At 36.0% G+C, this 21,462-nt stretch overlaps 1 protein-coding gene and 1 long non-coding RNA gene across 2 annotated transcripts; one reads left to right on the plus strand and one right to left on the minus strand.

Moving 5' to 3' along the window:
* Positions 1-80: 80 nt before the first annotated feature.
* LOC149781425 (uncharacterized) lies at positions 81-20,182 on the plus strand. The gene is made up of 4 exons (XR_016414711.1): positions 81-190; positions 4,860-4,922; positions 17,167-17,265; positions 19,361-20,182. It is a non-coding gene; the product is annotated as an uncharacterized LOC149781425 (long non-coding RNA).
* LOC149781426 (uncharacterized) lies at positions 864-1,565 on the minus strand. The gene has a single exon (XM_089934666.1). The coding sequence runs from the start codon at positions 1,563-1,565 to the stop codon at positions 864-866; it is 702 nt and encodes a 233-aa protein (XP_089790792.1).
* Positions 20,183-21,462: the final 1,280 nt, after the last annotated feature.

The raw sequence follows: 21,462 nt of genomic DNA on the forward strand, positions 1-21,462 counted from the left end.
GGGGCCGGTCATTGTAATGTCATGTTTTGTAAGCGTCTGTCGACTATGATCAATCGTAGAATTTGAATGTATTACCGAAAAAGATAGATAGTAACTTACCAGATAAATATTGTTACTTGCTGGGGCTTAGACGACGACAAGAGAAGACATTCGAATTTAACCAAATAGAGCGCATATTCAGGAGCATGGTGTATGAACGTATTGTATTTTGAAGCAATAATTGATAGGCTAAGTTCAAATCCTAGCTTTGACCTGAGTTTCGACTTCAAATGATTCGTGCTGCTGAAATAGTCGAGAACTCGCCTTGGGATTACTCGCCCCATGAATAGTCCTACAATGTAAGACACTGCACAAGCTGGTTTTAGTGCTAGTCCTGACGCCCAAAACATAAATATCAGCGTCATGGTCTTACATGTAGGACTAGCTCCATGGAGAACCTATCCCTTGGAGAAACCATCTTTCCAGGTGTCAGGAAAAGTCGCCCCGAAGATCATAGATACTAATTTAGAGGTATCGCCCAGTGATGGATACCGCTTTATATGATCGCCTCTTGAATTGTTCAGTTACCGAATAACTGAGATACATCATGCTACATGCCTTTCTATCTATAAATACGTTGACACAGTCACACTTGACTATTAAGCAACGGTTGGTACGTGGTCAAAGATAAAGTAAAGATGGAAGTGATAGGACAGTCAGAAGAGTAATGATAGGAAAGGCAGAAATAAGTAAAAGTGTGTCGGTGTACGTTTTCTTCCCTTCATACTCAGACCAATCCGGCTACCGTAGCGGCAATGAGATATGGAACCTCAACCGGCACAGCCCTGAGAATCACTAGGTCTTACTTGTAGCTGACTAGTTCATTACAATGTGATTTTGGAAAGCTCCTGCTTGTGAGATACCAAGTCAGGAGCTTCTGCAATCATTAATGGTAATTTGTTCCAAGTCCCTATTGTACATGGGAAGAAGCTGAACTTGAAGCAATTTGTCGATGCTGACTTTAATTGGAACTTTTTCCTGTGGTTTGCCCTAGTTTGGCTATATGCCAGGGTCAGGTATTTGTCTGCTGGTATGTCCACTATGTTGTTTGCAATCTTGTACATCATGGTTAGCTGGGCCTTGGTTCGCCTGGATTCGAGTGATTCCCACTGGAGATGGTTGAGCATTGCATTGACACTGCTAGTGTTACGATATTTGTTTGTGGTAAACCTAGCCGCTCTCCTCTGAACCATCTCTATCTTATTTGTTAGATCTTTACTATGTGGGTTCCACACAGTCGAGCAATACTCAAGACCTGGTCGAACCAGAGTGAAATATGCCGCACTTTTTACTTCTTCATTGTTGATTTGGAGGTTGCGGCGCAGGAAACCAAGGTTACTATTCCCTTTTTTCACTATCTTGTCTATGTGCCTTTTCCAAGAGAGGTCTCTAGACAATTCCACCCCGAGATATGTTGTTGCCTGCTCATTGGCTAACTTGTGCCCCTTAAGAGTATATTCGGACAAGATTGGTGATTTTTTCCTGTAAACTCTTAAGATGCTGCATTTTTCTGGATGGAACGACATACCCCAAGTTCTTTCCCAGAGGGCCAGTTGGTTCAGGTCTTCTTGAAGTATCTCACAGTCCTTGGAGACATTTATTTCCCGGTAGACTATACAGTCATCTGCAAAAAGTCTTGTGTTGGATATGACGCTTGCAGGTAGATCATTGATGAACACCAGGAAGAGTTTGGGACCCAAAACACTCCCCTGAGGTACCCCACTAACAACTGGTGCTGGGTCTCATGTTGCTCCATCTACTATAACTCTCTCCGATCTGTCTGATAGGAAATCTCTGATCCATTTCTGTGTGTTACCCCTGATGCCATAGTGGTCCAACTTACTGAGGAGTCTTTCATGGGGAACACGATCGAAAGCCTTACTGAAGTCAAGATTGCAAGGTCATACTGCTTCCCTTTGTCTAAGGATTTGGCGAGCTCATCCACTAGGGTTATGAGCTGTGTTTCACAGCTTCGTCTGGCACGGAAACCATGCTGGCAGTCTGTTAGAATGTTGTAGCGATCTAGATGTTGCATCATGTTGCTGACTATGATGTGTTCAAGCATTCTGCAGCAGATACATGTAAGGGAGACCGGTCTATAATTGCTGGCCTTGAATCTTTCTCCATTTTTGAAGATAGCTGTAACGTTTGCTGTTTTCCAGACATCAGGGACATGACCTGTTGAGAGGCACTTCTGGTAAATATAACTCAGGTATGGTGCACACTCTTCTGCTAGATCTTTCAGGATCCTTGCTGAAATCATGTCTGGTCCTGTAGCTTTCTGTGGGTTAATTTTCCGCAACAAGCTGTATACACCTTCTACAGTAACTTGGATGTCAGGCATTGGTGGGTAACGATCTCCATGTAGGCTTGGTAGATCACTCTTATCCTCTTGTGTGAAGACAGACTGGTATTGACGATTCAGTATGTTAGCCTTGTCGGATGCCTCTGAATGTAGTTTCCCGTGTTCCTTGAGTGGTGCCACACCACAGCTGTCTCTACGTAAGGACTTAATGTAGTTCCAAAATCTCTTCTGCTTGTTTGGTTGTTGTTCTTGATGTGGGTTACCGACTTCTATCAAGTTTTCAATATATCTCCAGTAAGCCTGCCGTTATAAGCGTTGTGATCTTGCTTTTGCTTCTTTGTATAGTTTCCGATCTCTTGTTTTTCCTGTTGTTTTCTGTCTTGCAAACAATTTGTTCCGTCTTCTGTGTTGGGCTCTAATGGATTTGTCTATCCAAGGTTTGTTTGTTTTGTTTCCAGATAAGGTCTTAGATGGTATAAATTTATCCATTAACCGTTTGATGTTTTCCTCAAACATTTTCCATGTGTCATTTGCAGAAAGGTTATCTGTTTCACGTAAGAACGATTCTTGTAATGACTTAAATTCTTCACGTAACTGGCCATAGTCTGCATTCCTGTATTGGAAAACATTATGAGCTGCTTTCTTCACTTTCATTTGTCGTAGGCTGGACTCTATGTAAACTGCTTCATGGTCAGCAATTCCTGGTATGACATCACACTTGTTGATTAGTGTTTTGTTGTTTGTGAGGAACAGGTCAAGCAGATTTGAAGTAAATTCAGTTACACGTGTTGCTGCATCTACAACCTGTTCCAGGAATGAGTCCTTTATGATATTTAGTAGATGTTGGCATTGGGCATTGTTTGTGGCTTGTGGTAGTGGACACTCATTCTCCCAGTCAATATCTGCCAGGTTGAAGTCTCCTCCTAGCCATACATGCGCACCTCGTGGGATTCTCGTAAGGCATGATGCTCCAGTGCTAGACATCACTACAAACTGCCACATGCAGACATATCATATACACATACATACATCATTTAGGACTTAATCACGCTTAAATTCAGATATACCCCCACACACACACACACACACCTGTTCATTCCTATAGCAAGTGTTTACTTATGCCCAGTGTATGTTGGACTATTATTGCCGGTCATTGCAGAATAACCTTTTGCTGTTGTTGATTTTGTTTATATAGTACAAGTCACACAGGACATGTAGGCATTCAGCACCAACTATTTCAGTAATTGGTGCCATTTTGTATACTTTGATTCTACATACCTTTGAGTAGCAAGTATTCACTTCATTTAGATTCTTATACATCCATATTCCTTTGGAAGGACATTATTTCATGCCCCAAGAGGTCCCAGTGGCAAAATCAATATTAAAGTACGTATATATTTTGACAAAATGAACCTAAAGGTGTGATCCAGTGTAATCTGGATTGAATGGTGCGCACTATGATGTCACAATGAAAGCTACACATATTGATAAACAAATTCGTACTACCCTCGATTGTGATGATTACACTGGACATGCTCTTATTTTGACCCAAGTTCAGTACATGGCCACCATTGTAAAAGTCCATAGCGATAGATATTTGTCTGGAAGATTCATGGAGATAGTTAAGGTGCAGAGCATTCAGTAATTAGGATTGAATAGACTTTGGTTAAATAAAATTAGTGTTAAATGTTAAAAGAATTTATATTTAATTAAAAATGAGTAAATGCGCATACATTACCCATGTGACTTGTATTATAGTAATGTCACCATTGTGTGGTGTTATATCATTATATCAGACTTCTTTGTTTGAAACTTACCAAAAACAAGATAACATAATAATCTTTTTGGTATCCTAGATTGTAACAACTTAAGTGCAGCCTCATTTATTTCAGCATATATCTGATTATTTTCAGGTTTCCTAATTTACCTCATAAGCTTTGTCTCCATCCCAAAAAAGCATTGTAACTGTCTATTTAACTATTTATTTTAAATGATCCCAATTATTTTCATTGGAATTTAATATTTGCCTCATATGTTTAGTAATAACGAAGTTGTATCACCAAATACCCCTTTTTATAGAAACAAACCTGGCTTAGAATAACTTAAATATGAGTATCTGAAGTCTTCACTCCATCTGTTTGTCCACTAACTTCACAGACGTGCATCAGCACCCCTACCCACTCAATCAACTATGTTAGATGCTTTTGAGGTGTAAAAGCCAGCGCTTTTTATTTCTACATGCAATGTTACCTACGTTTTAAGCTTCACCTGCTGAAGCTTATGCAACTGGTACATGAAGCAAATTGGTGATAACTATGCCAGTATTTACTGACAATTTCATCTTCTTTGAGAATTGATATTATTAATGATAACTTATTGATTTCTTTGCGAACACTTAAGGTATAAATTTGACAGTTTTAATCAATATACAAGTAAGCTCTCCCACTTCTCCAGAGAAGCTCTCTAACTCTATCTCTCTCTCTCTCTCTCTCTCTCTCTCTCTCACTCTCTTCAGTCAGCCTGGAGTGAATTCACCAACCAACCTAGGGCTAGTTTTCCCTAAGCGAGTTCTCCATGGGTAAGTTCTCCATTTGCCAAATACATGCCACATGACATAAGATGCGACATTTAGTCCAGGGTATACAAATGGATCGTTTTTGTTGTCCCTGTATTATTAATATTTGCATCTTTAATATATTTTATTTCGTTCAAACACATATTATCTGCAATAATACACTTATAAGTAATAATTACAAAAATTATCCCCCCAAAATTACAATACAATACTTAGTGAAGTTTATTAAAGATTTTTTTAATGTTACAACAGAGTTGTTTTCCCCTTAGATTAAAATATTTAAATGAAAGGTTTCATTATGTATGGTTTTCAATTAGATTAATTATTCCTAAACTATTTGCATATCCGCCCATATGTAGAGATGTCAAAATTCTGGGAAATTTCTACCAGGTACCTGTCAGTCCTAAAAATCAGTTACCTGGGTACCCAATCAAATGAAAATTGTATTAAATGTTAACCTGAACTGCTTTGTTGTAGGTTCACATGTGCTAACCCCCTATAAAGGTATAAGCATAATTATTACTAATATAAACAGCAAAAAAAAACATAATCTGAACATAAAAAGAGCAATATACACCACTCCCTTGATAACTCGTGCACCACAGGTCCAAAAACAGACTGCGCTATAGGCAAGGGTGTAATTTATCGAGGGACCTCCATAACTATATGAAATGATGCCATCCTTGCTTGACACTGTGAAAGCCTCTAAGGGGGGTAGGGGTAGCTGGTCTGTTTAATGGCTGAATACTCATTTTAATATCTCTTTGGCAATACATGTCAATAAAGTGCGTTGTCTAATTAACTTATTTGCTTTTATGTAAAAATGACCTTTAGAGTCAAGATGCCCAACCACTGAGAGATCGATAACAATTCCAACAGGTTTCAATTACCAATTTTGATCATGATTTCCTCTGTTCAGCAAATACGGGTCAGATTTTTGGTACTTTCTAGTAAAATAAAATGGGCTCTATAACTGACCCCATGTTATAAGCAGGTCTGCGACTTATCTGGATCAGCGGTTAAAAGTTTCGTCTCAAATCGTCTAAATTCATTTGGATTAGTAGTCTGGTCGCCCTGGTGTCAGGATAATGTGACTGGTTGGGACCTCATGCTACCTGTCAGCATTGCTAGACATTGCTATTAAACTGTCACACTGCAGACATCGTAACGATATGACTTAAATTTTTTTAAAGCTACGTTAAAAATCCAAATCACACACACACGCACACCTATTTTTCATTCATTATCCTTTCCGTGGTATTGGACAAAATACTTATTTATCTTTATGGCAGCATGTCATCATGTGAGCTAACGGTAATTTCATTATGGATGGGGGGTGGGAGCCCACAAATTTATCTTCCCCTGTATGTTTTCAGACACCTAATTAAAGAATTTAATGTCTTTGGACGACAAAAAAAAGTAATTATTTGTTGCCGTCTGAAAACATACTGTAAATACCGTAGTACAATAGTAGAGACAAAAGAAATTGATAGATTATGTATGCGTAACACTCACTTTAACTAGTCTACATGTCTACAGTAACTTTCGTGAATAGTTGTAAAGTCCAAATGATGATTTTTGTATTATACTCGACCTGCCATGGTTCGTCCCTCAACGGCAGTCCAGTGCAACATGTTTTTAAGTTTAACAAAATCCCTCTCCTAACATTTTTCAGTCGTATAACATCCATCAGTCACATCTATTCATCCCAGTTTGGGGGTTTATTTTATTGCCACTAAAACACTTGTGTGTTCATTAGTACTTTCAAGACTGGACTATTGTAACTCAATTCTGTCTGGTTCATCTCAATATCTACTCCAGAAACTTCAAAAAGTTCAAAACACAGCTGCTCGAATCATAGCACACCTCCCCGCTGCTCTGTACCCTACATTGGCTATCCATTCGATCCAGAACCAAACACAAAATTTGTTCTCTGTGCTACGTTTCACTGTCTGACTCTAGTCCAACATACCTATCCGATCTCACCCATGTGTACACACCAGCAAGATACTTATGCTCCTCTTCTGATAATCATATACTCGTTATTCCCACTATGAAAACAAAGTCATATGGACAGTGTTCTTTTGCATACCAAGGCCCAGCAACGTGGAATGAATTGCCCACTGAACTTAGACACAAAGACACAGTGATCACATTCAAGAGGGCTCTCAAAACTCACTTGTTTCAACTGCAAGAACAAACTTAAAGGCCTAATAATGTTTCCTACCTGAAATATTCTCAGCATGTTTTTTATTTTTTGATATTTCTAATTTCATGGTATTTGTTTTTGTAATAATATTATTATATGTTTTTTATCTTATAGGTGTTGTCTAATGTTGTAAAGCGCTTAGAGCTTCTAAAGATTAGATTATTATTATTATTATTATTATTAATGTCTGGTACCATTTATTTTCAATCTAGACTGGTTCACTATGTATGTAGTATAAAAATAGAATGAATCTGACAAGTTGTTTCGATACGAGAAACCCGTCTGTTTTCTTAAAACTTTCGAATAAAAAAAATCACGCAAAAATTACACATTTACACATGTGAATTTTTTTTTGAATTTTTTCTCAGTGTTATAAAATAACAGATTTTTTTTACCCTTAATTTTAAACATTTCATTGAAAAATTTCATTCTGTATAGTTTGTTCAATTTTTCCTAACATGATATAAGAAGTGTATGTTATGGTAACCACATTTTTGTGTAACATTTGCCGTGACAAAAAATATCTGCCTTAGGTTTCCTGGTATTAAAAAAAACACAGTAAACATATGAGCAGCGTCCCTGACTTGAACAGCTAACACTCACTCCAGGGCCACAAACTTGAGGCAATATTGGCATTTAGTTAAACTGAACATTTCTATTGTGCTTTCTTTTGATTGAATTGTAGTACATATTTTAATTTTATTTCATCAAATATTTCTTAATCAGTACTTACTGTTGCTGTTGACGAGAGGTATTGACGAGTTGATGTCATCTTAACTCAAAACAGGTGTATTTAGGTCGTGAGAAAAATGGCACACAATCTGAAATATCAGCGTTGATTCTTAAATAGGTCGCATGAGAAAGGAGAGAAGTGTCCTCCCTTGTATTGTTATATAGTACATGTATGATAAGTAAATTGTAAGGAACCATACGAGCCCCTTTGATGATGAATAAATGAGCAGACAACACAATCTTCAAACTGAAATCATTTTTCTGTGTCTCGATTTGAACTTGGAAAGCTTTTTTTTTTTAATGGGTACCCAGTTGTACATTATTTTACCTGGGTTATTATCAATGGGTGAATAGCTGTGTACCTGTTAGCATCTTTACCCATTTGTTTGTAACCTCTACCAATTTTAAGAACAAAAAGCATCAAGAACATAAAAAATTCACAAAAGTTTGTCATTTCATTCAATGTTTTATAATTTCTAACCTGATTGCCACCAAGGGGTCCCTAACACTGTCCGATTATTGGTATTTCAATGCAAACAGGAGCTTCTGATATAAACAAACAGACTGCTTGGTGTCCATTTCTTATTTCTAGAATAGTCTATTTCAGCCAAAACTGTGTCTATATCCAATAATTGCAATTTCTAGTTTTAATATTTCTAAAACAAATTAACACATAAATAGGAAGAACTCTTGTATACATTTGTTCAAAGAGATGTAAATCCAAAATTTACGGAATTATTTGATTTCAAGAAGATGAACTACATCACATACATTGCTTGTGAACATTGACTGGCCTAAGGAGATATGGTGACCATGTTGCTAGAGATTCAAAATCAAAATGCGTGTGATTTGGATTTTTAACGTAGCTTTAACAATTTTTCAGTCATATGCCTACGATGTCTGCAGTGTGACAGTTTATAGTGATGTCTAGCACTGGGGCATCATGCCACAGACATGTAGCATGATATCCCACCCAGTCACATTATCCTGACACCAGGCCGACTAGTCCAAGCGAGGCAACTGTTAGTACCATTTTTTAAGTCTTTGGTATGACTCGGCCGGGAATCAAACCCACGACCTCCTGCATCCGAGGCGGACGCTATAACCACTAGGCCACCGGAGTGGTGATTGAAAATGCCAATAAGTTGACTGTTTGGGAATCCCTAGTGACGATCAGATTAAAAATTATAAATCAATGAATGAAATGACTACATTCTGTGCATTTTTTATATTCTTGATGCCTTTTAATATTAAAAGATGGTAGAAACAAATGGGATGGTGCAAGAATACTATAACATGGTATAAAAAGTGTATATTATAGTAACCAAGTTTTGGTTTGCCTTTGCCTTCAAAACAATATCTGTCATGGCTTTCCTCAAATAAAAAGATAAAGAAAACCAACACAACCATATGCCCTGACTTAAACAGCCAACACTCGCTCCAGAGCAACAAACTTGTTGCAAATATGGCATTAGTTAAACTGGACATTTCCATTTTGTTTTCTGTTATTGTAATCGTGGTACATATTTATATTTTATTTTGTCAAATATTTCTTAATCAGCACTTAGGGCTGTTCCAGTAAAACATATATCCCTCCCCCCCCGGGGACGGCACTTCAAAAAAACTTCTGTAGGAGGTTGTGTTTCGAACTATTTTGATTCTGACAGTGGAAGGTTGGTTAGGAAAATCACTTCTGTTGTGGGTTGTGCTAACAAAATGAGAAATCGCTGCTGGGGTTGTCAGAAAGAAGAAGAAAAAAAACACGAATATATATTTGAAATCGCATCTACCCCCCCCCCCCCCAAGCGGTCTAACGTGAATAAAACATTGGGTCAGAAAATGATGCCAGTACACGCGAGTGCACGTAATTTGTACGAATTCGCGTACTTTTAAAGCAGTGATACGCGTTCGGCAAATTACGTCAACGATTCGGATATAAAAAATGTGCTTTGCGCAGTATGCAATTTTTATGAAACTTTTAACTTTAACTTTAAAAGTGCATTTCGCGACGTAATTCGCGCTGCGGCAGTTGTCTCACAGCGCTTGATGCGACATCCAGATAGCTGGATACTTCGGTTCGACATGAATGGCTTTTAAACTAAATTTGACTGGCTCATTGGCCCAGGAACAAGCATTTTATGGAGTTTCAGCCTTACTTTCATCGTGGAAGTTTTACAAATGCGTGTTTCCAATAAGGGCCACGCAGGAAACCAAAAGGGTTGAATCACAACACGGTTTGTCTTCAGACGACGTTTTCGTCGGCAAATAATGGCTGGTGATAGCTATGATGACAATGAATTTCATGTATATCGGTCTGTTGGACATTGGAAAAATGTTACTGGAAATACCAGTGTGTGATTTTGAGCCTAAAATTGATGTTGAGTGCGAGTCCGATGTACGTGTTGGATGGATAATATGCCGGTTATATTTATTAAATATACCCATGTCTAAACAAGCAGACTATGGGAATGTTGGACTTAAAACCCTAATACAGCATTATGGAAGAGAAAAATCTGGCATAAGAGGCAGCAAAACACTGATTCAAGGAAGTGGATCTTTGGCAGGGTTCATGTTAGCGAAAACTGACAGAGGTCTCGGAAACGCTTATAATCACGCGTATTTGGACGCCAATTTGTTTTATTTAGGTGGGCGGTAAAATTCAAACACTTGCCAGTCCTGCTTCAGTCACCTGCATAGTGGGAAAATGTGTTGATCAGTTAGCTGTGATGATATTTACAATGACAGAATTTAGTGGTTGAAAGCCCCCACCCCCACCCCTCACCCCGTCGTCACCATTATAAGAGTACATCAAAAGAACATGCTGCAATAGCTAAGCGGCGAGATCAAAGGATTTGACTGGCAGCTGGGTGGGAAAATCTACTGAATTCAGAGGCAGAAATACCCAAAGATGTACATGTGGTCATTTATAACAGTACATCAAATAAACAACTTTAGCTTTCATTCTTGTTTTCATTTCCGAGTGTAACGGAATAAGCAGTGCACGTGACCTCTGAATCATGACATGTTGACACATAGACTTGAATGAGTATTTTGGGGTTCAACGGCAAACTAACGAAGATTGTGAGATTCAGGAGAGGGCTAAAGTTGCTAGAACTGATAGTTTGAAAGGGACATTATCCAAGTGTAAGAAAGTGTGTGATGCCTAGCTTAGTGCTTTGAATAAGACCTTCCTTGGATCGAAAAAATTAAGACTCACTCTGATGGACAAGCAAGAGCTATATCAGTGTTTTAAATAATGTAGAAATTAAACTCTATGGCAGCCAATAGTTCTTATAATTGGCATAGTTTTCTGAGAGGGTACTGCAACTTCTTCTGATGGGACTCATATTTTTACCAAAATGGGAGCCATGGACTCTGAGTTTTAAAATCTAACGAGACCTCTGGTTCAAAACGTTTCTTTTTGGGACAGAGATATCCAAGAGAGAACACCCATGGGGCCATACATGTGACATGTTGAAAATTGCACAACCATAAAGAACAGTAACTTGTTCAAGCTAGTTATGCATATGTGTTTCAGACAGCAGGCAATGAAAGGAGTTCACAGCGCAGAATAATATTTGTACACCGAGGAGGAGGATCATATTAAATTCAGAAACAATTAACAGATTAATGCTCATAGGGAATATCAGAGAATCCCCATACAACATAATTAAGTGTGTTTAGATCTCAAGTTGGCAGAACCACTGAGCAACAAAAGAAGAGAAAGACAAACGTTTGTATCATGCAGATGTATGACCAAATGATGTACATGCTCTCTATGTGCAAAAATTAAATGACATTAAACATAAGAGACTGACTGATCTGTGTAAACTCAACGCAAGATGGATAAAAATTTGTCCTGTTTGTGTTCGGTTTTTCTTATGTATATTTTGATCATGGTGGTATTTTCTGCAGACCTTTTGGCACTTAGTTCCAAGCCATCATTTGGTATTTGTACTGGAAAATGGATAACTAAAAATGTATATTATCTAGTACAATACATTTTTAAGCAGTATCATTAACTGATGATGAAATTGATGAAAAAATACTTGATGTCATTCTGATATATGGATTCTTTACTACACTACTAATCATCCTGATTCTTTTTTTTTTACCATCTCCTTTAGTCTTACTGGTACCAGTGCTTTTAGTAAAATTGTAACTTCTATTTTCTTGCAATCTAAATATTTGTAATGATGTGTTATTGTCAAAAGGTAAAATGTGCTAAGTGTTGTAAAATCTAAAACTATTAATTAGCAAGGGACTAAAGTAAAAAGTGGACAGAAATTATTGCCATATTACAGTGCTGTTAGAAACAACAGAATAGTTGTACAAGATGTATTTTGCACAAAGTTATAGAACTAGCGCTCGTATTGTCACCACATGTTCTACTTAAATAATTATATCATTATTTCTGTATATTCCTATCAGTATTTTCCCAGTGGTAGTAATTTTCTGATCTGATGTTCATTTCTTGTGCAATTTTTACACATCAAGAATTCTCACCGTATCATTAAAAAACAATGTAATCTGCACCAAATTGAGTTGTTTGAGAAGAAATTAATTTTTTTAACCCAAAAATCACTGAAACTACGAGTTCTTGCATTAAAGTCTCACATTAAATAACATTTGAAGTAGCCACGATAGTAGTTTAGGATCCAACTGTACCAATTTCACCTTTGGAATATCCAAATCTTGAATGTGATGGAGGAACATAGGTCCCAAACCAAGACCCCACCACAACCACGTGACCATGCCCAATGACATCACAGTAATAATCGCTATACAACTAGAGATGACATCTCTTCGAGAATTTTTATTTCAGTAGAGCTGTAACAGAGTGGAACAGTAAGAAAGAGTGACAGATATTTAAGTGTTAGGGAGATATTTAACAATGGTTATTCCCACCACCACCACTTCCTCATTGGAGATCACACGCACACAAAACTTAGAGTACATCCTGAAATCCTGGCAGCATTCCTGCAGAGGAGATAACTTGATTATTCAATTTTATTGGTCTCTGGTTATACCATGGTATTTCTGTTACTTGAACATTATCTTACAGTGTGTCCATTCAGCATGGTCGAAAAAGGCTTACAACCAGTGAGAGTTGTTCAAGGACTCACATTACTACAGATGTGAAAGAACGAGAACCATACTATAAATCAGTGAAGATAAAATAGAGTATATATGTGTTTGACTGTCCCTGATTGGTTGATAATTAAAGTAAGTTTTAGTAAAAACAATCTTTTGAGAGCTTGTCCTACTTGTAACTGAAAAAAGTGAGGGACATTGTTTTATTAAAATAATTTCCATCCCTTTACAGACCCGAGTTTGGACGACTCGTTATTGAAATCAGCAGCTGACTCTGGTGCAGTATTGAAAGCACACATTTCAAATTTGTATATATTCAGAAAATGGTGCGGCTGTTATGTTTTTTTCTTCGCAAAAGCTGTCGTCATAGATGTGTCTATACTGATATAAATTTGATCATGAGCACTCAAAATTTTAAGTTACTGAATTTTAATATCGTGGTGTTTGCACAAATTTACAGTGGGAACTGAATTAGTGCAGAGTCCTGAACTCTTGAGTTTTGTGCAGAAATATGGAATCCAAGCAGAATACATCCAGAAATGTAGAGGTTTTCAATCTTGGATTTAGTCTCTCCATTGTGTTTCACACCGATATGCATATTCACAGAACATTTGTATAGTAGTAGGAAAAGTAAGTGAGAAATTTAGATACATATCATAAACAAGACAAACAGGATGTGGGGGGAGAAGATCATAAGAACAGGCTGGAATGGAGAAGTATAATAAAAACAATAATGAGTAGAAGTGTGCCTCTTTTTTTATGTGTGCAACATTATTTTCTTAGCTTCAGTAAGAAATTTCATCAAAAAGAAGACTAAAGGCTGTACAGTTAACTAAACCAATATGAATTTAGTTGTATCAAATTGATTTTAACCTTCTGGTCTGTTTCTGTCCATTCTGGTGATATGTCCACTGAATCAATATGGTTGGAAAAAATATTTGGCAAATTTAAAAAATTAAAAATCTTTTGGCAGATTATGATTATACACTACTTCTGCCTGAGAGATGTGAATAATTTTATTTCTTGGTTTGTTGATTGTGGTTGTTGCTCAATTCAAATGCATCATTGAAAAACATTGATGCATTCTCATACTTTGTTACAAATATTTATTACAGATGCATATCATCAGATATTGGTGAATATAGCTTGAATAAGTTATAACAGTTCTAGTTGGAACAATGAACATTGTTAAGAGAAATTCTAAGTGAGCTAATATGTAAACCTTTCGGCAGTGTGTGATGCAGGATTACTCAAGACTTTTCCATCTCATATGCTCACCATGAAAAATCCATTTGCACCAACTGATGATGTCTTTTAGGTAACTGTCAGAAAGGCATAATTGACGATATTGTAAGGTCTACAAAAATTACTTGAGTCAAAAGTTATAAACTCATACAGCTGTGGCAAAAATGATTGACTAGTACCTTCGCTGCTGTTGCCACGGTTGATTAGTTGGTTGATTCAGTGTGGTTTGATTTTGGGTTTTTTGGTGATTTTTTATACAATATATTAGGTGCAGGAAGAACCCCGAAAGACCACCAACCTAAATTGGTTGATCTGTGACACAAACTCACTCTGTGAGATGTTTAAGTGATGTAAAAGCAAGCACCTTAGTACACTTGGGCACATGGAGCCTCTGTTGATTTGATGTTTATCTCCAACAGCTGAAGTCATTTAGACATGAGATCTCGGGGTTTCAGTAGATCATTATGGCCTTTACACCATTTTCAGATGAAGGGAATCTATATATGTCAGACAGTTTTACTGTTGAAGAAAATCCAAGTCCTTTTGAGACACCAAACACCACTTGTGTAGAACCACTGACCTTCCACAAGTAACTGGGAACATTCTCATTTACATATTGGAGGCAAGTAATCACATGACAAGCATCTTGTACCACTGCCATGGAAGCCCCTCAGATCTGTATTACAAGACAAGCATCTTACACCACTCTGCCATGAAAGCCCCTCAGGCCATAGGTATAAGTCTCATATGAAAGACTAGAAGTGGGAGATAGAACCTGTGACAACTGGATTGAAAGTGCAGAATGTTACTGCTAGGCCATCAGTGATGATTATGATGCTGTTGACAATACAGTTAACTGCAATGACATTGATTTTATGAGTGCTCTGGGAAAAATGATTCCTTGACTTTCATCCATTTTTTTAAATCTATGATATAAAAATATTTGACTTGCTATATTTTTTTATAACTTTATATTAGTCTTGCAACAAGGCGTAAATATAAGACATCGGTAACTGAAAAAGATGTTCTTACAAGAAATAATACAGTGTAAAAGTAGACAAATGATGCAACATCACTTCTACAGGCATCATTGTTTTTTTTTTTTTTTTGTCAAATCATATAAGCTTACCAAAACATTTATTTAAAAAAAATGATAATAATGAATCATAGAATCTGACCACACATTTAAAGCAATACAAGATTTAACTATTATTCTAATCAAAAGCAGCATGCCTGAGAACAAAGAAAAATAGCAAGACATATTGATCACTTTAGGAAACACAGCGTTTAGTAAGGATACAAATTCATGATCTCTGTATTAGAATAGAAATATCTATTATAAAATCTGTATTCATGGATGTTAAATTAGTAGGTATTAAGGGACTGATCAATGACATCTACAAATAATAAGCCACCATGAAAATCTGTGATTTCACAGTATCGGAGACATACTTGGCTGACAGACAAACAAAGAAAAGGACAAAAGACTGATTATAATGAATGAATACAAATAAAAATATGCAATAGATTATACGATGTATATGAATTCAGTGGATAACCTCCAGCCAGCTGTCATTTAAATCGCTTCTGTCCCCAACCCAATATTAAAATCACTTCTACTGCCCACTAACCCATAGCCAGAAATTATGTTAAAAAATATGCTTCTGTAGGGGGCAGTGTTTCTCGATTAAAACACATCTGACGGTGGATCATAATTTTTTAAATTGCTTCTATTGTGGGTTGGTTGAATTTGAAAGTGCCTTCCCCCCGGGGGGTATATGTTTTACTGGAACAGCCCTTACTATCAGTATTTAAAAAAAAGGTGTTGATTCAGTTGGTGACATGATGATTTTGAAACAGGGATGTAAGGTTGCGAGAGACATGGGTAACAAATCAAGGACTGGTGCAAAGTTAAGACAGTCGATGATACTGTGCAGATGTACACAAAACACTGCAGGAAATAAACAGTAAACAGGTGACATTATGTAAGAAATCCACTTTCAAACTTCTAATACAGTTTTTTTGCCAACTAGTTTGAACATAACGTAAAAAGATTTATTTGTTTTGAGTGAAGAACAGAAAAAGATCATCGATTGGATTTGGTACCCATTATATTTACTCAATATCTATTTTAAAATGTCTGGAGGAGATAAAGGGCTGTAACATTGTGCAAGTTTTAACAACAGTGACCTGCAGAAACCTGAAAGACTAACATGCTTAAGCAATTAAGCCGGTTTCATGATCATCCAGATGTAGTGGGCAAAAGCTAAGATAGGTCCGAATTTAGCATTTAGTATTTGGATAATCACATTACTTAAATAATCATGCTAAAAAACTACTTATTAAGCTTGCCTTTTTTCATTAGCAAGGTGTAACTGCATTGTCTTACCAGAGGTCTCTGTTCTATCAAATCAGTTGGCCATTTTAATGCTTTTTTTTTTACAGATGTTAATTATAGATATGATAATCATGTTTCCTGTTAAACTTCAAAGTGTGTGTCCTGCAGTATTACTGTACGTCTTTGTGCAAACATTTAGAGATAGAAACAGAACTCTTGGATATTATGATTATAAAAAGGGATTTCTCAAATAAGGAAAAGTGTTGCTGTAAAATGTAATCATTTGCAACAATTAGTATATTTCGCAGTTCAGGTATGTGGTAGCCATACAGATAGCTTTATGTAAATTATATACTTGGTGGCCAGTTCAATAGACTTTCTAAATGAGGCGTGAATTGTCTTTTCCAATTAAATTGAAAAGGAACTATTGAATAGCCTCGGTGAATAAATATAAATATATATAATAAAACAATATTAGTTCTACATTCCTTTGTCAACCTATCCAGATATCAGTCATGGCTTCAATATTGTGGCCATACATTGATTTAACTATAAGATGGACAATGTATGTATCTTTTTTCTCCATTAATGATCAAGATGTTCATGTATTACAATTTGTTTTTATTTAGCTGAACACTAGCAGTTTGTTTTGGGAGAATATCCCCTGGGCTGACAGTGTCCACCATTGTGCTGAATCTGCAAGTGGATTTAAAGTTCTGTCATGGCAGGTTAGTGAAAAACCTATCAACAACAATTTTATTTTAATGCTGATGGATCTCACTTTATTAAAATGATAGTTTTATTTCCTTTTCTTATTCTTTTTAAAAACATTGAATATACCATATTTACAGTATACATTGGGACAGCTTAAATTAATTTTTAAAATAATGTTTTGGTGAACTGTTTGTTTTTATGAGTTTTAGGTTGTGGGACAACTTTTAAATCATTCAAAAAGTACATGTCAGCGAACGCACTCAAATTTAAAATGTATTAAAGTGTGTTCTTGAGATAAAACACTTTTATCCACTGCAGCATCTTCTCATCAACCCAACCATTCTCCTGTACACATACGATCCATGCTTTCGATGCATGAATGTTTTTTTAGCTTCCTCATGCTGTTAAAATTACCACTGGTGACAATTCATCTCCTGAAGTGGAAACTGCAAAGACTAAAGTAAGACATTTTGTCTTCGCAATTCATGAAAATTTTCACTTTTAAGACTGGCCTGATTGCTGCGAAACTGACGGGTTTCTTGTCATTGTTCTTGAATTAAATATGTTGAGAATTATATGTTCTTTCTGTATCTGTCTTTCATTTAATACTATTTAATATTTGTACAACAACATTAAAAAGAAGTATGTTGTTGATATCAGATGATTATTGGACTTCTGATATCGTTGTTGGAGTTGTGAAGTGAACACAAATGGCTGAATTCATCTGACTAGTAACACAAATGGCAAGTACCGGGTCATGTTTCATCTATAGTGTAGTTTTGTCTAGTCTGTCAGCGGATTAAAGAGATAATGATTATAATACTTGCCATATTTGCCATTTTTGAGAAAATAAATCATTTTCCTATCGATTATATAACATAGTTTAAATTTGCTAGGCCTGCTGGTATGTGACTACCACATGCCGCTACCTTACAGTGGCAGCAAATTACTAAATTTTTTTTTTATGCAATTGCTCTTACCTCACACCTGAACCTAGAAAACCAAATGTAAAAATTAGGATTTGTATATTCATAGGAAATTCGGATTAGAAAACGGACTGCTTTTCATTTTAAGCCAAATTTTGTTGTCCAAAATTTTGAATTGCTTAGCTGAACTTTGGTGTGAAACTATTACACAGTGACATGTAGCTTGAAGCATTGGTTTCAGATCTTAAATAGAACACAGGAGAAATGGGAAATTGTCATCCCTTTTATTATATATTCAAAAACAAATCGAGCCCCTGTATCAGTACAGGTTTGGGGACTGGTTTATCAATTACAAGAAGACAATTTGATTTTAAAGAAATTCAGTTGTTGTTTATGCAGCAGTTTTCATTTTGAAAGCTTTTTTTTTAAAATTTAAATCAACCCTTTTTGTAAATGTTTTTAAATGATTGATGTTAAACAAGATCATCTTAATGAGTTTAGGTCGTTTGAAAAATTTTGTTTGGGTTTTTGGCACAGGTAAATTTAAAGTTAAAGTGTTTTCGTTTCAAGAGAAGATTCTAATACTTAGCTTTTATTTTATTTTCCTACTGTGATAGGAAATGTTTACATTGTTTAACATGCATATGTTCATTATGTTGTTTCCACATAACAACATAGTGCAGGTCAGCATGGTAAAATTAGAATTTGTATTCTGTACGTTGAAATGACTTTACATGCCAATTTATATGTGTATAGTCAAACTTGTTTTGTGTGATACATTTCATGGTTTTGCACATGCTCATCTTTTCTGATTATTTTGGAGAGTCTTGAGTGATAAACAGCTTTAGATTTAGAAAATGCATGTTTTATGATCAAAAATGTTCTTCAATTCCATTCAGTAATGGTCATATGTGAATCATGAACAAAGTAATTTCATCCTGGAAATTACCTGAACATTTATCTTTTGAAAAGCATGGGAACCATGTTTGTAACTACTGCTTTTACAGTTGACCAGTGAAGGTAAAATCTGATATTTAGATTTGATCAATTTTTCCATCACTATGCTAGAATTATTATAAATAATAAGCTATTATATTTTTTTTTAAATGCAGCATGGGTAACATGTATATACTTTTCCTTTTGCAGTAACATTATAACTGTTGAAACTGTTCTTTTATTGTAGGTATTCTGCTGTCCTGGTTGTCCTGTGAAATTCACTAACGAAGACTTTATTTTGAACCATTAATTGTGCAGACATGTTCCTATAGAATGAAAATGGAGATGATTTGTATGTTTCTTGAAGCATTTATTGCAAAATCTGAAATAACTGCAGACCTGTTTACCCGTCCATATTTTACCATATTTGTACAGAATAAAGTCCCTCGGTATGGTCATTGATCGGAAAATACGATTTGAGGATGCATTTATTATTAATATTTTTTAATTAATTTGTAAGTGGTTTTTATTCCATTTTATTTTGTTGCAGTGTATCCCCCAGGGGTGTAAAACTGAGGGTACAAAAAACCCCTTGGTGTCAAAATTGGGGGTCAAATAAAAAATGTGGGGGTCAAAAAAATACTGACAAATTTTCATACGACTCGTACTTTTTCAGCTTGAAATAGGATATTGCAACTTGCACAACATACTATGTCTTTCTCTGTCTCTGTCTCTCTCTCTCTCTCTCTCTCTCTCTAAACATGCAAATACACCAACATGCACAATTAACAAACAAATGCATTGTCCATTTAAAGAATAATTGTATTAGTTCATTTTTCTTTTAAAGTCGTACTTTTAAATCTCCTCAAGCAATATTATAGCCCAACACATTACATATAAGCCAATACAGAAAGCCAAATAAATCTTTTTAACGAAATGGGAGTTAATTTACCGCCTTTCATAAAATGTGTACTATCATAGGTTTCATTGTACTTCGTCCTAGAACACATTTATCCAAATATCCAAGCGGATAATGATTCTTCTTCTTTCTAATAAGTTACACTTGAACTTTAAGATCTTTCTTTTATTGCAGTAAAAGTTAAAAACAAACAAATTTTTCAATGACCCGCTGACTTTGTAATCCAAATAACGCATTTGTCTCTCCAAGTTTACTGATTTCATTGTTGTGAAATAATGTCTTAGGTTATAATGTGTTCTCCAGATATGTTATGGCGAACGAGGGCAGATTGTTGAAAATTCTAAAATCCTGTCACGAAAAGATTATTCACTTTTGCAGCCTTTGCAATCACGTGATCAGAAGTCACACCGGTAATCATAATGAATGTGCCGTATTCCAGTCAAGGGAATCATTTTCTCCATTTTTCATTAAAGTTAGATCCACAGTTACTATTTGTGTTCTGCTTCTTTCACTTTCTTCGCTAATACATTTTAGTGCATGACGTTTTAATCTGGAGATCACTTTCTAGTGCAACAAGCCTTGAGGTTAAACATCTAGATGACAGCTTGCTGAGCTCGATGGAACTCGCGAGATTAGGGGGAGCTACTCCGTCATAACATTGCCTATGCTAGTCTGCTTCATTGTTTTATATGTTCCCTGCGTTGCACTTTGCTATACGAATAGAGGAGCGCAAGGCAGGGAGCACACAAAGCGGGGAACCAGTCAATGCCTATACTCGAAGTGTATACGATGCCATCCATCGTCCAATGCATTGGGTATTAAATAAATCCTGATTATATTATGAAAATCCTTTGCGTCAAAAAAACGCACGGCAACAAAATGTGTGCGTCAATTTTCTCCAATTTTGTTGTATCATCTCTTCAATCCGCGTCCGTGTCTGCAGTCTGTGCCACATCATTGATTTTAACATTCTCAGCATCCGGTTGTTTAAACAAAGAAAATTATCGATGATAAGAAAGTTTTAGCATGAAAATAGAAAGTCTAAAAATAGAAAGCGGCATTTTCTACCAGTCTATAATACTCTGTGGCCATGCATTAAACCATCATCTGAAAGAGAACTTAGACTTTTCCTGTGCACATGGTGGATGGAATGACTGTTCACGGCATGTGGAATCAGAAAATCATGCAAAATTGGAATCATTAGTGAAGGGAAATATAAATGTTTTGTCAATGATGAAGGGAAAGGAAGTCAGTGATCAACACATATTTCAAAAGCAAATAACACGAGCTTAGGTGATTCTCTGTGAGTTGATCATAAATATGAAATTGTCATTGAGCACAGCGGACAAGTTAACAGAAGCAATGACAAATATGTTCCCAGATTCCAAAATTGCACAAGGTATTTAGAAGCAATCCATTACTATAAATGT

This window comes from Sinohyriopsis cumingii, chromosome 15, assembly GCF_028554795.1.
Source record: "Sinohyriopsis cumingii isolate HCF-2022 chromosome 15, ASM2855479v2, whole genome shotgun sequence".
In the NCBI taxonomy this organism is placed as follows: Eukaryota; Metazoa; Mollusca; class Bivalvia; order Unionida; family Unionidae; genus Sinohyriopsis; species Sinohyriopsis cumingii.

What these genes read in the sequence shown, in the direction of transcription:
- LOC149781426 (XM_089934666.1), bottom strand. Translation starts at nt 1,565, where the DNA reads ATGTCGTTCCATCCAGAAAAATGCAGCATCTTAAGAGTTTACAGGAAA.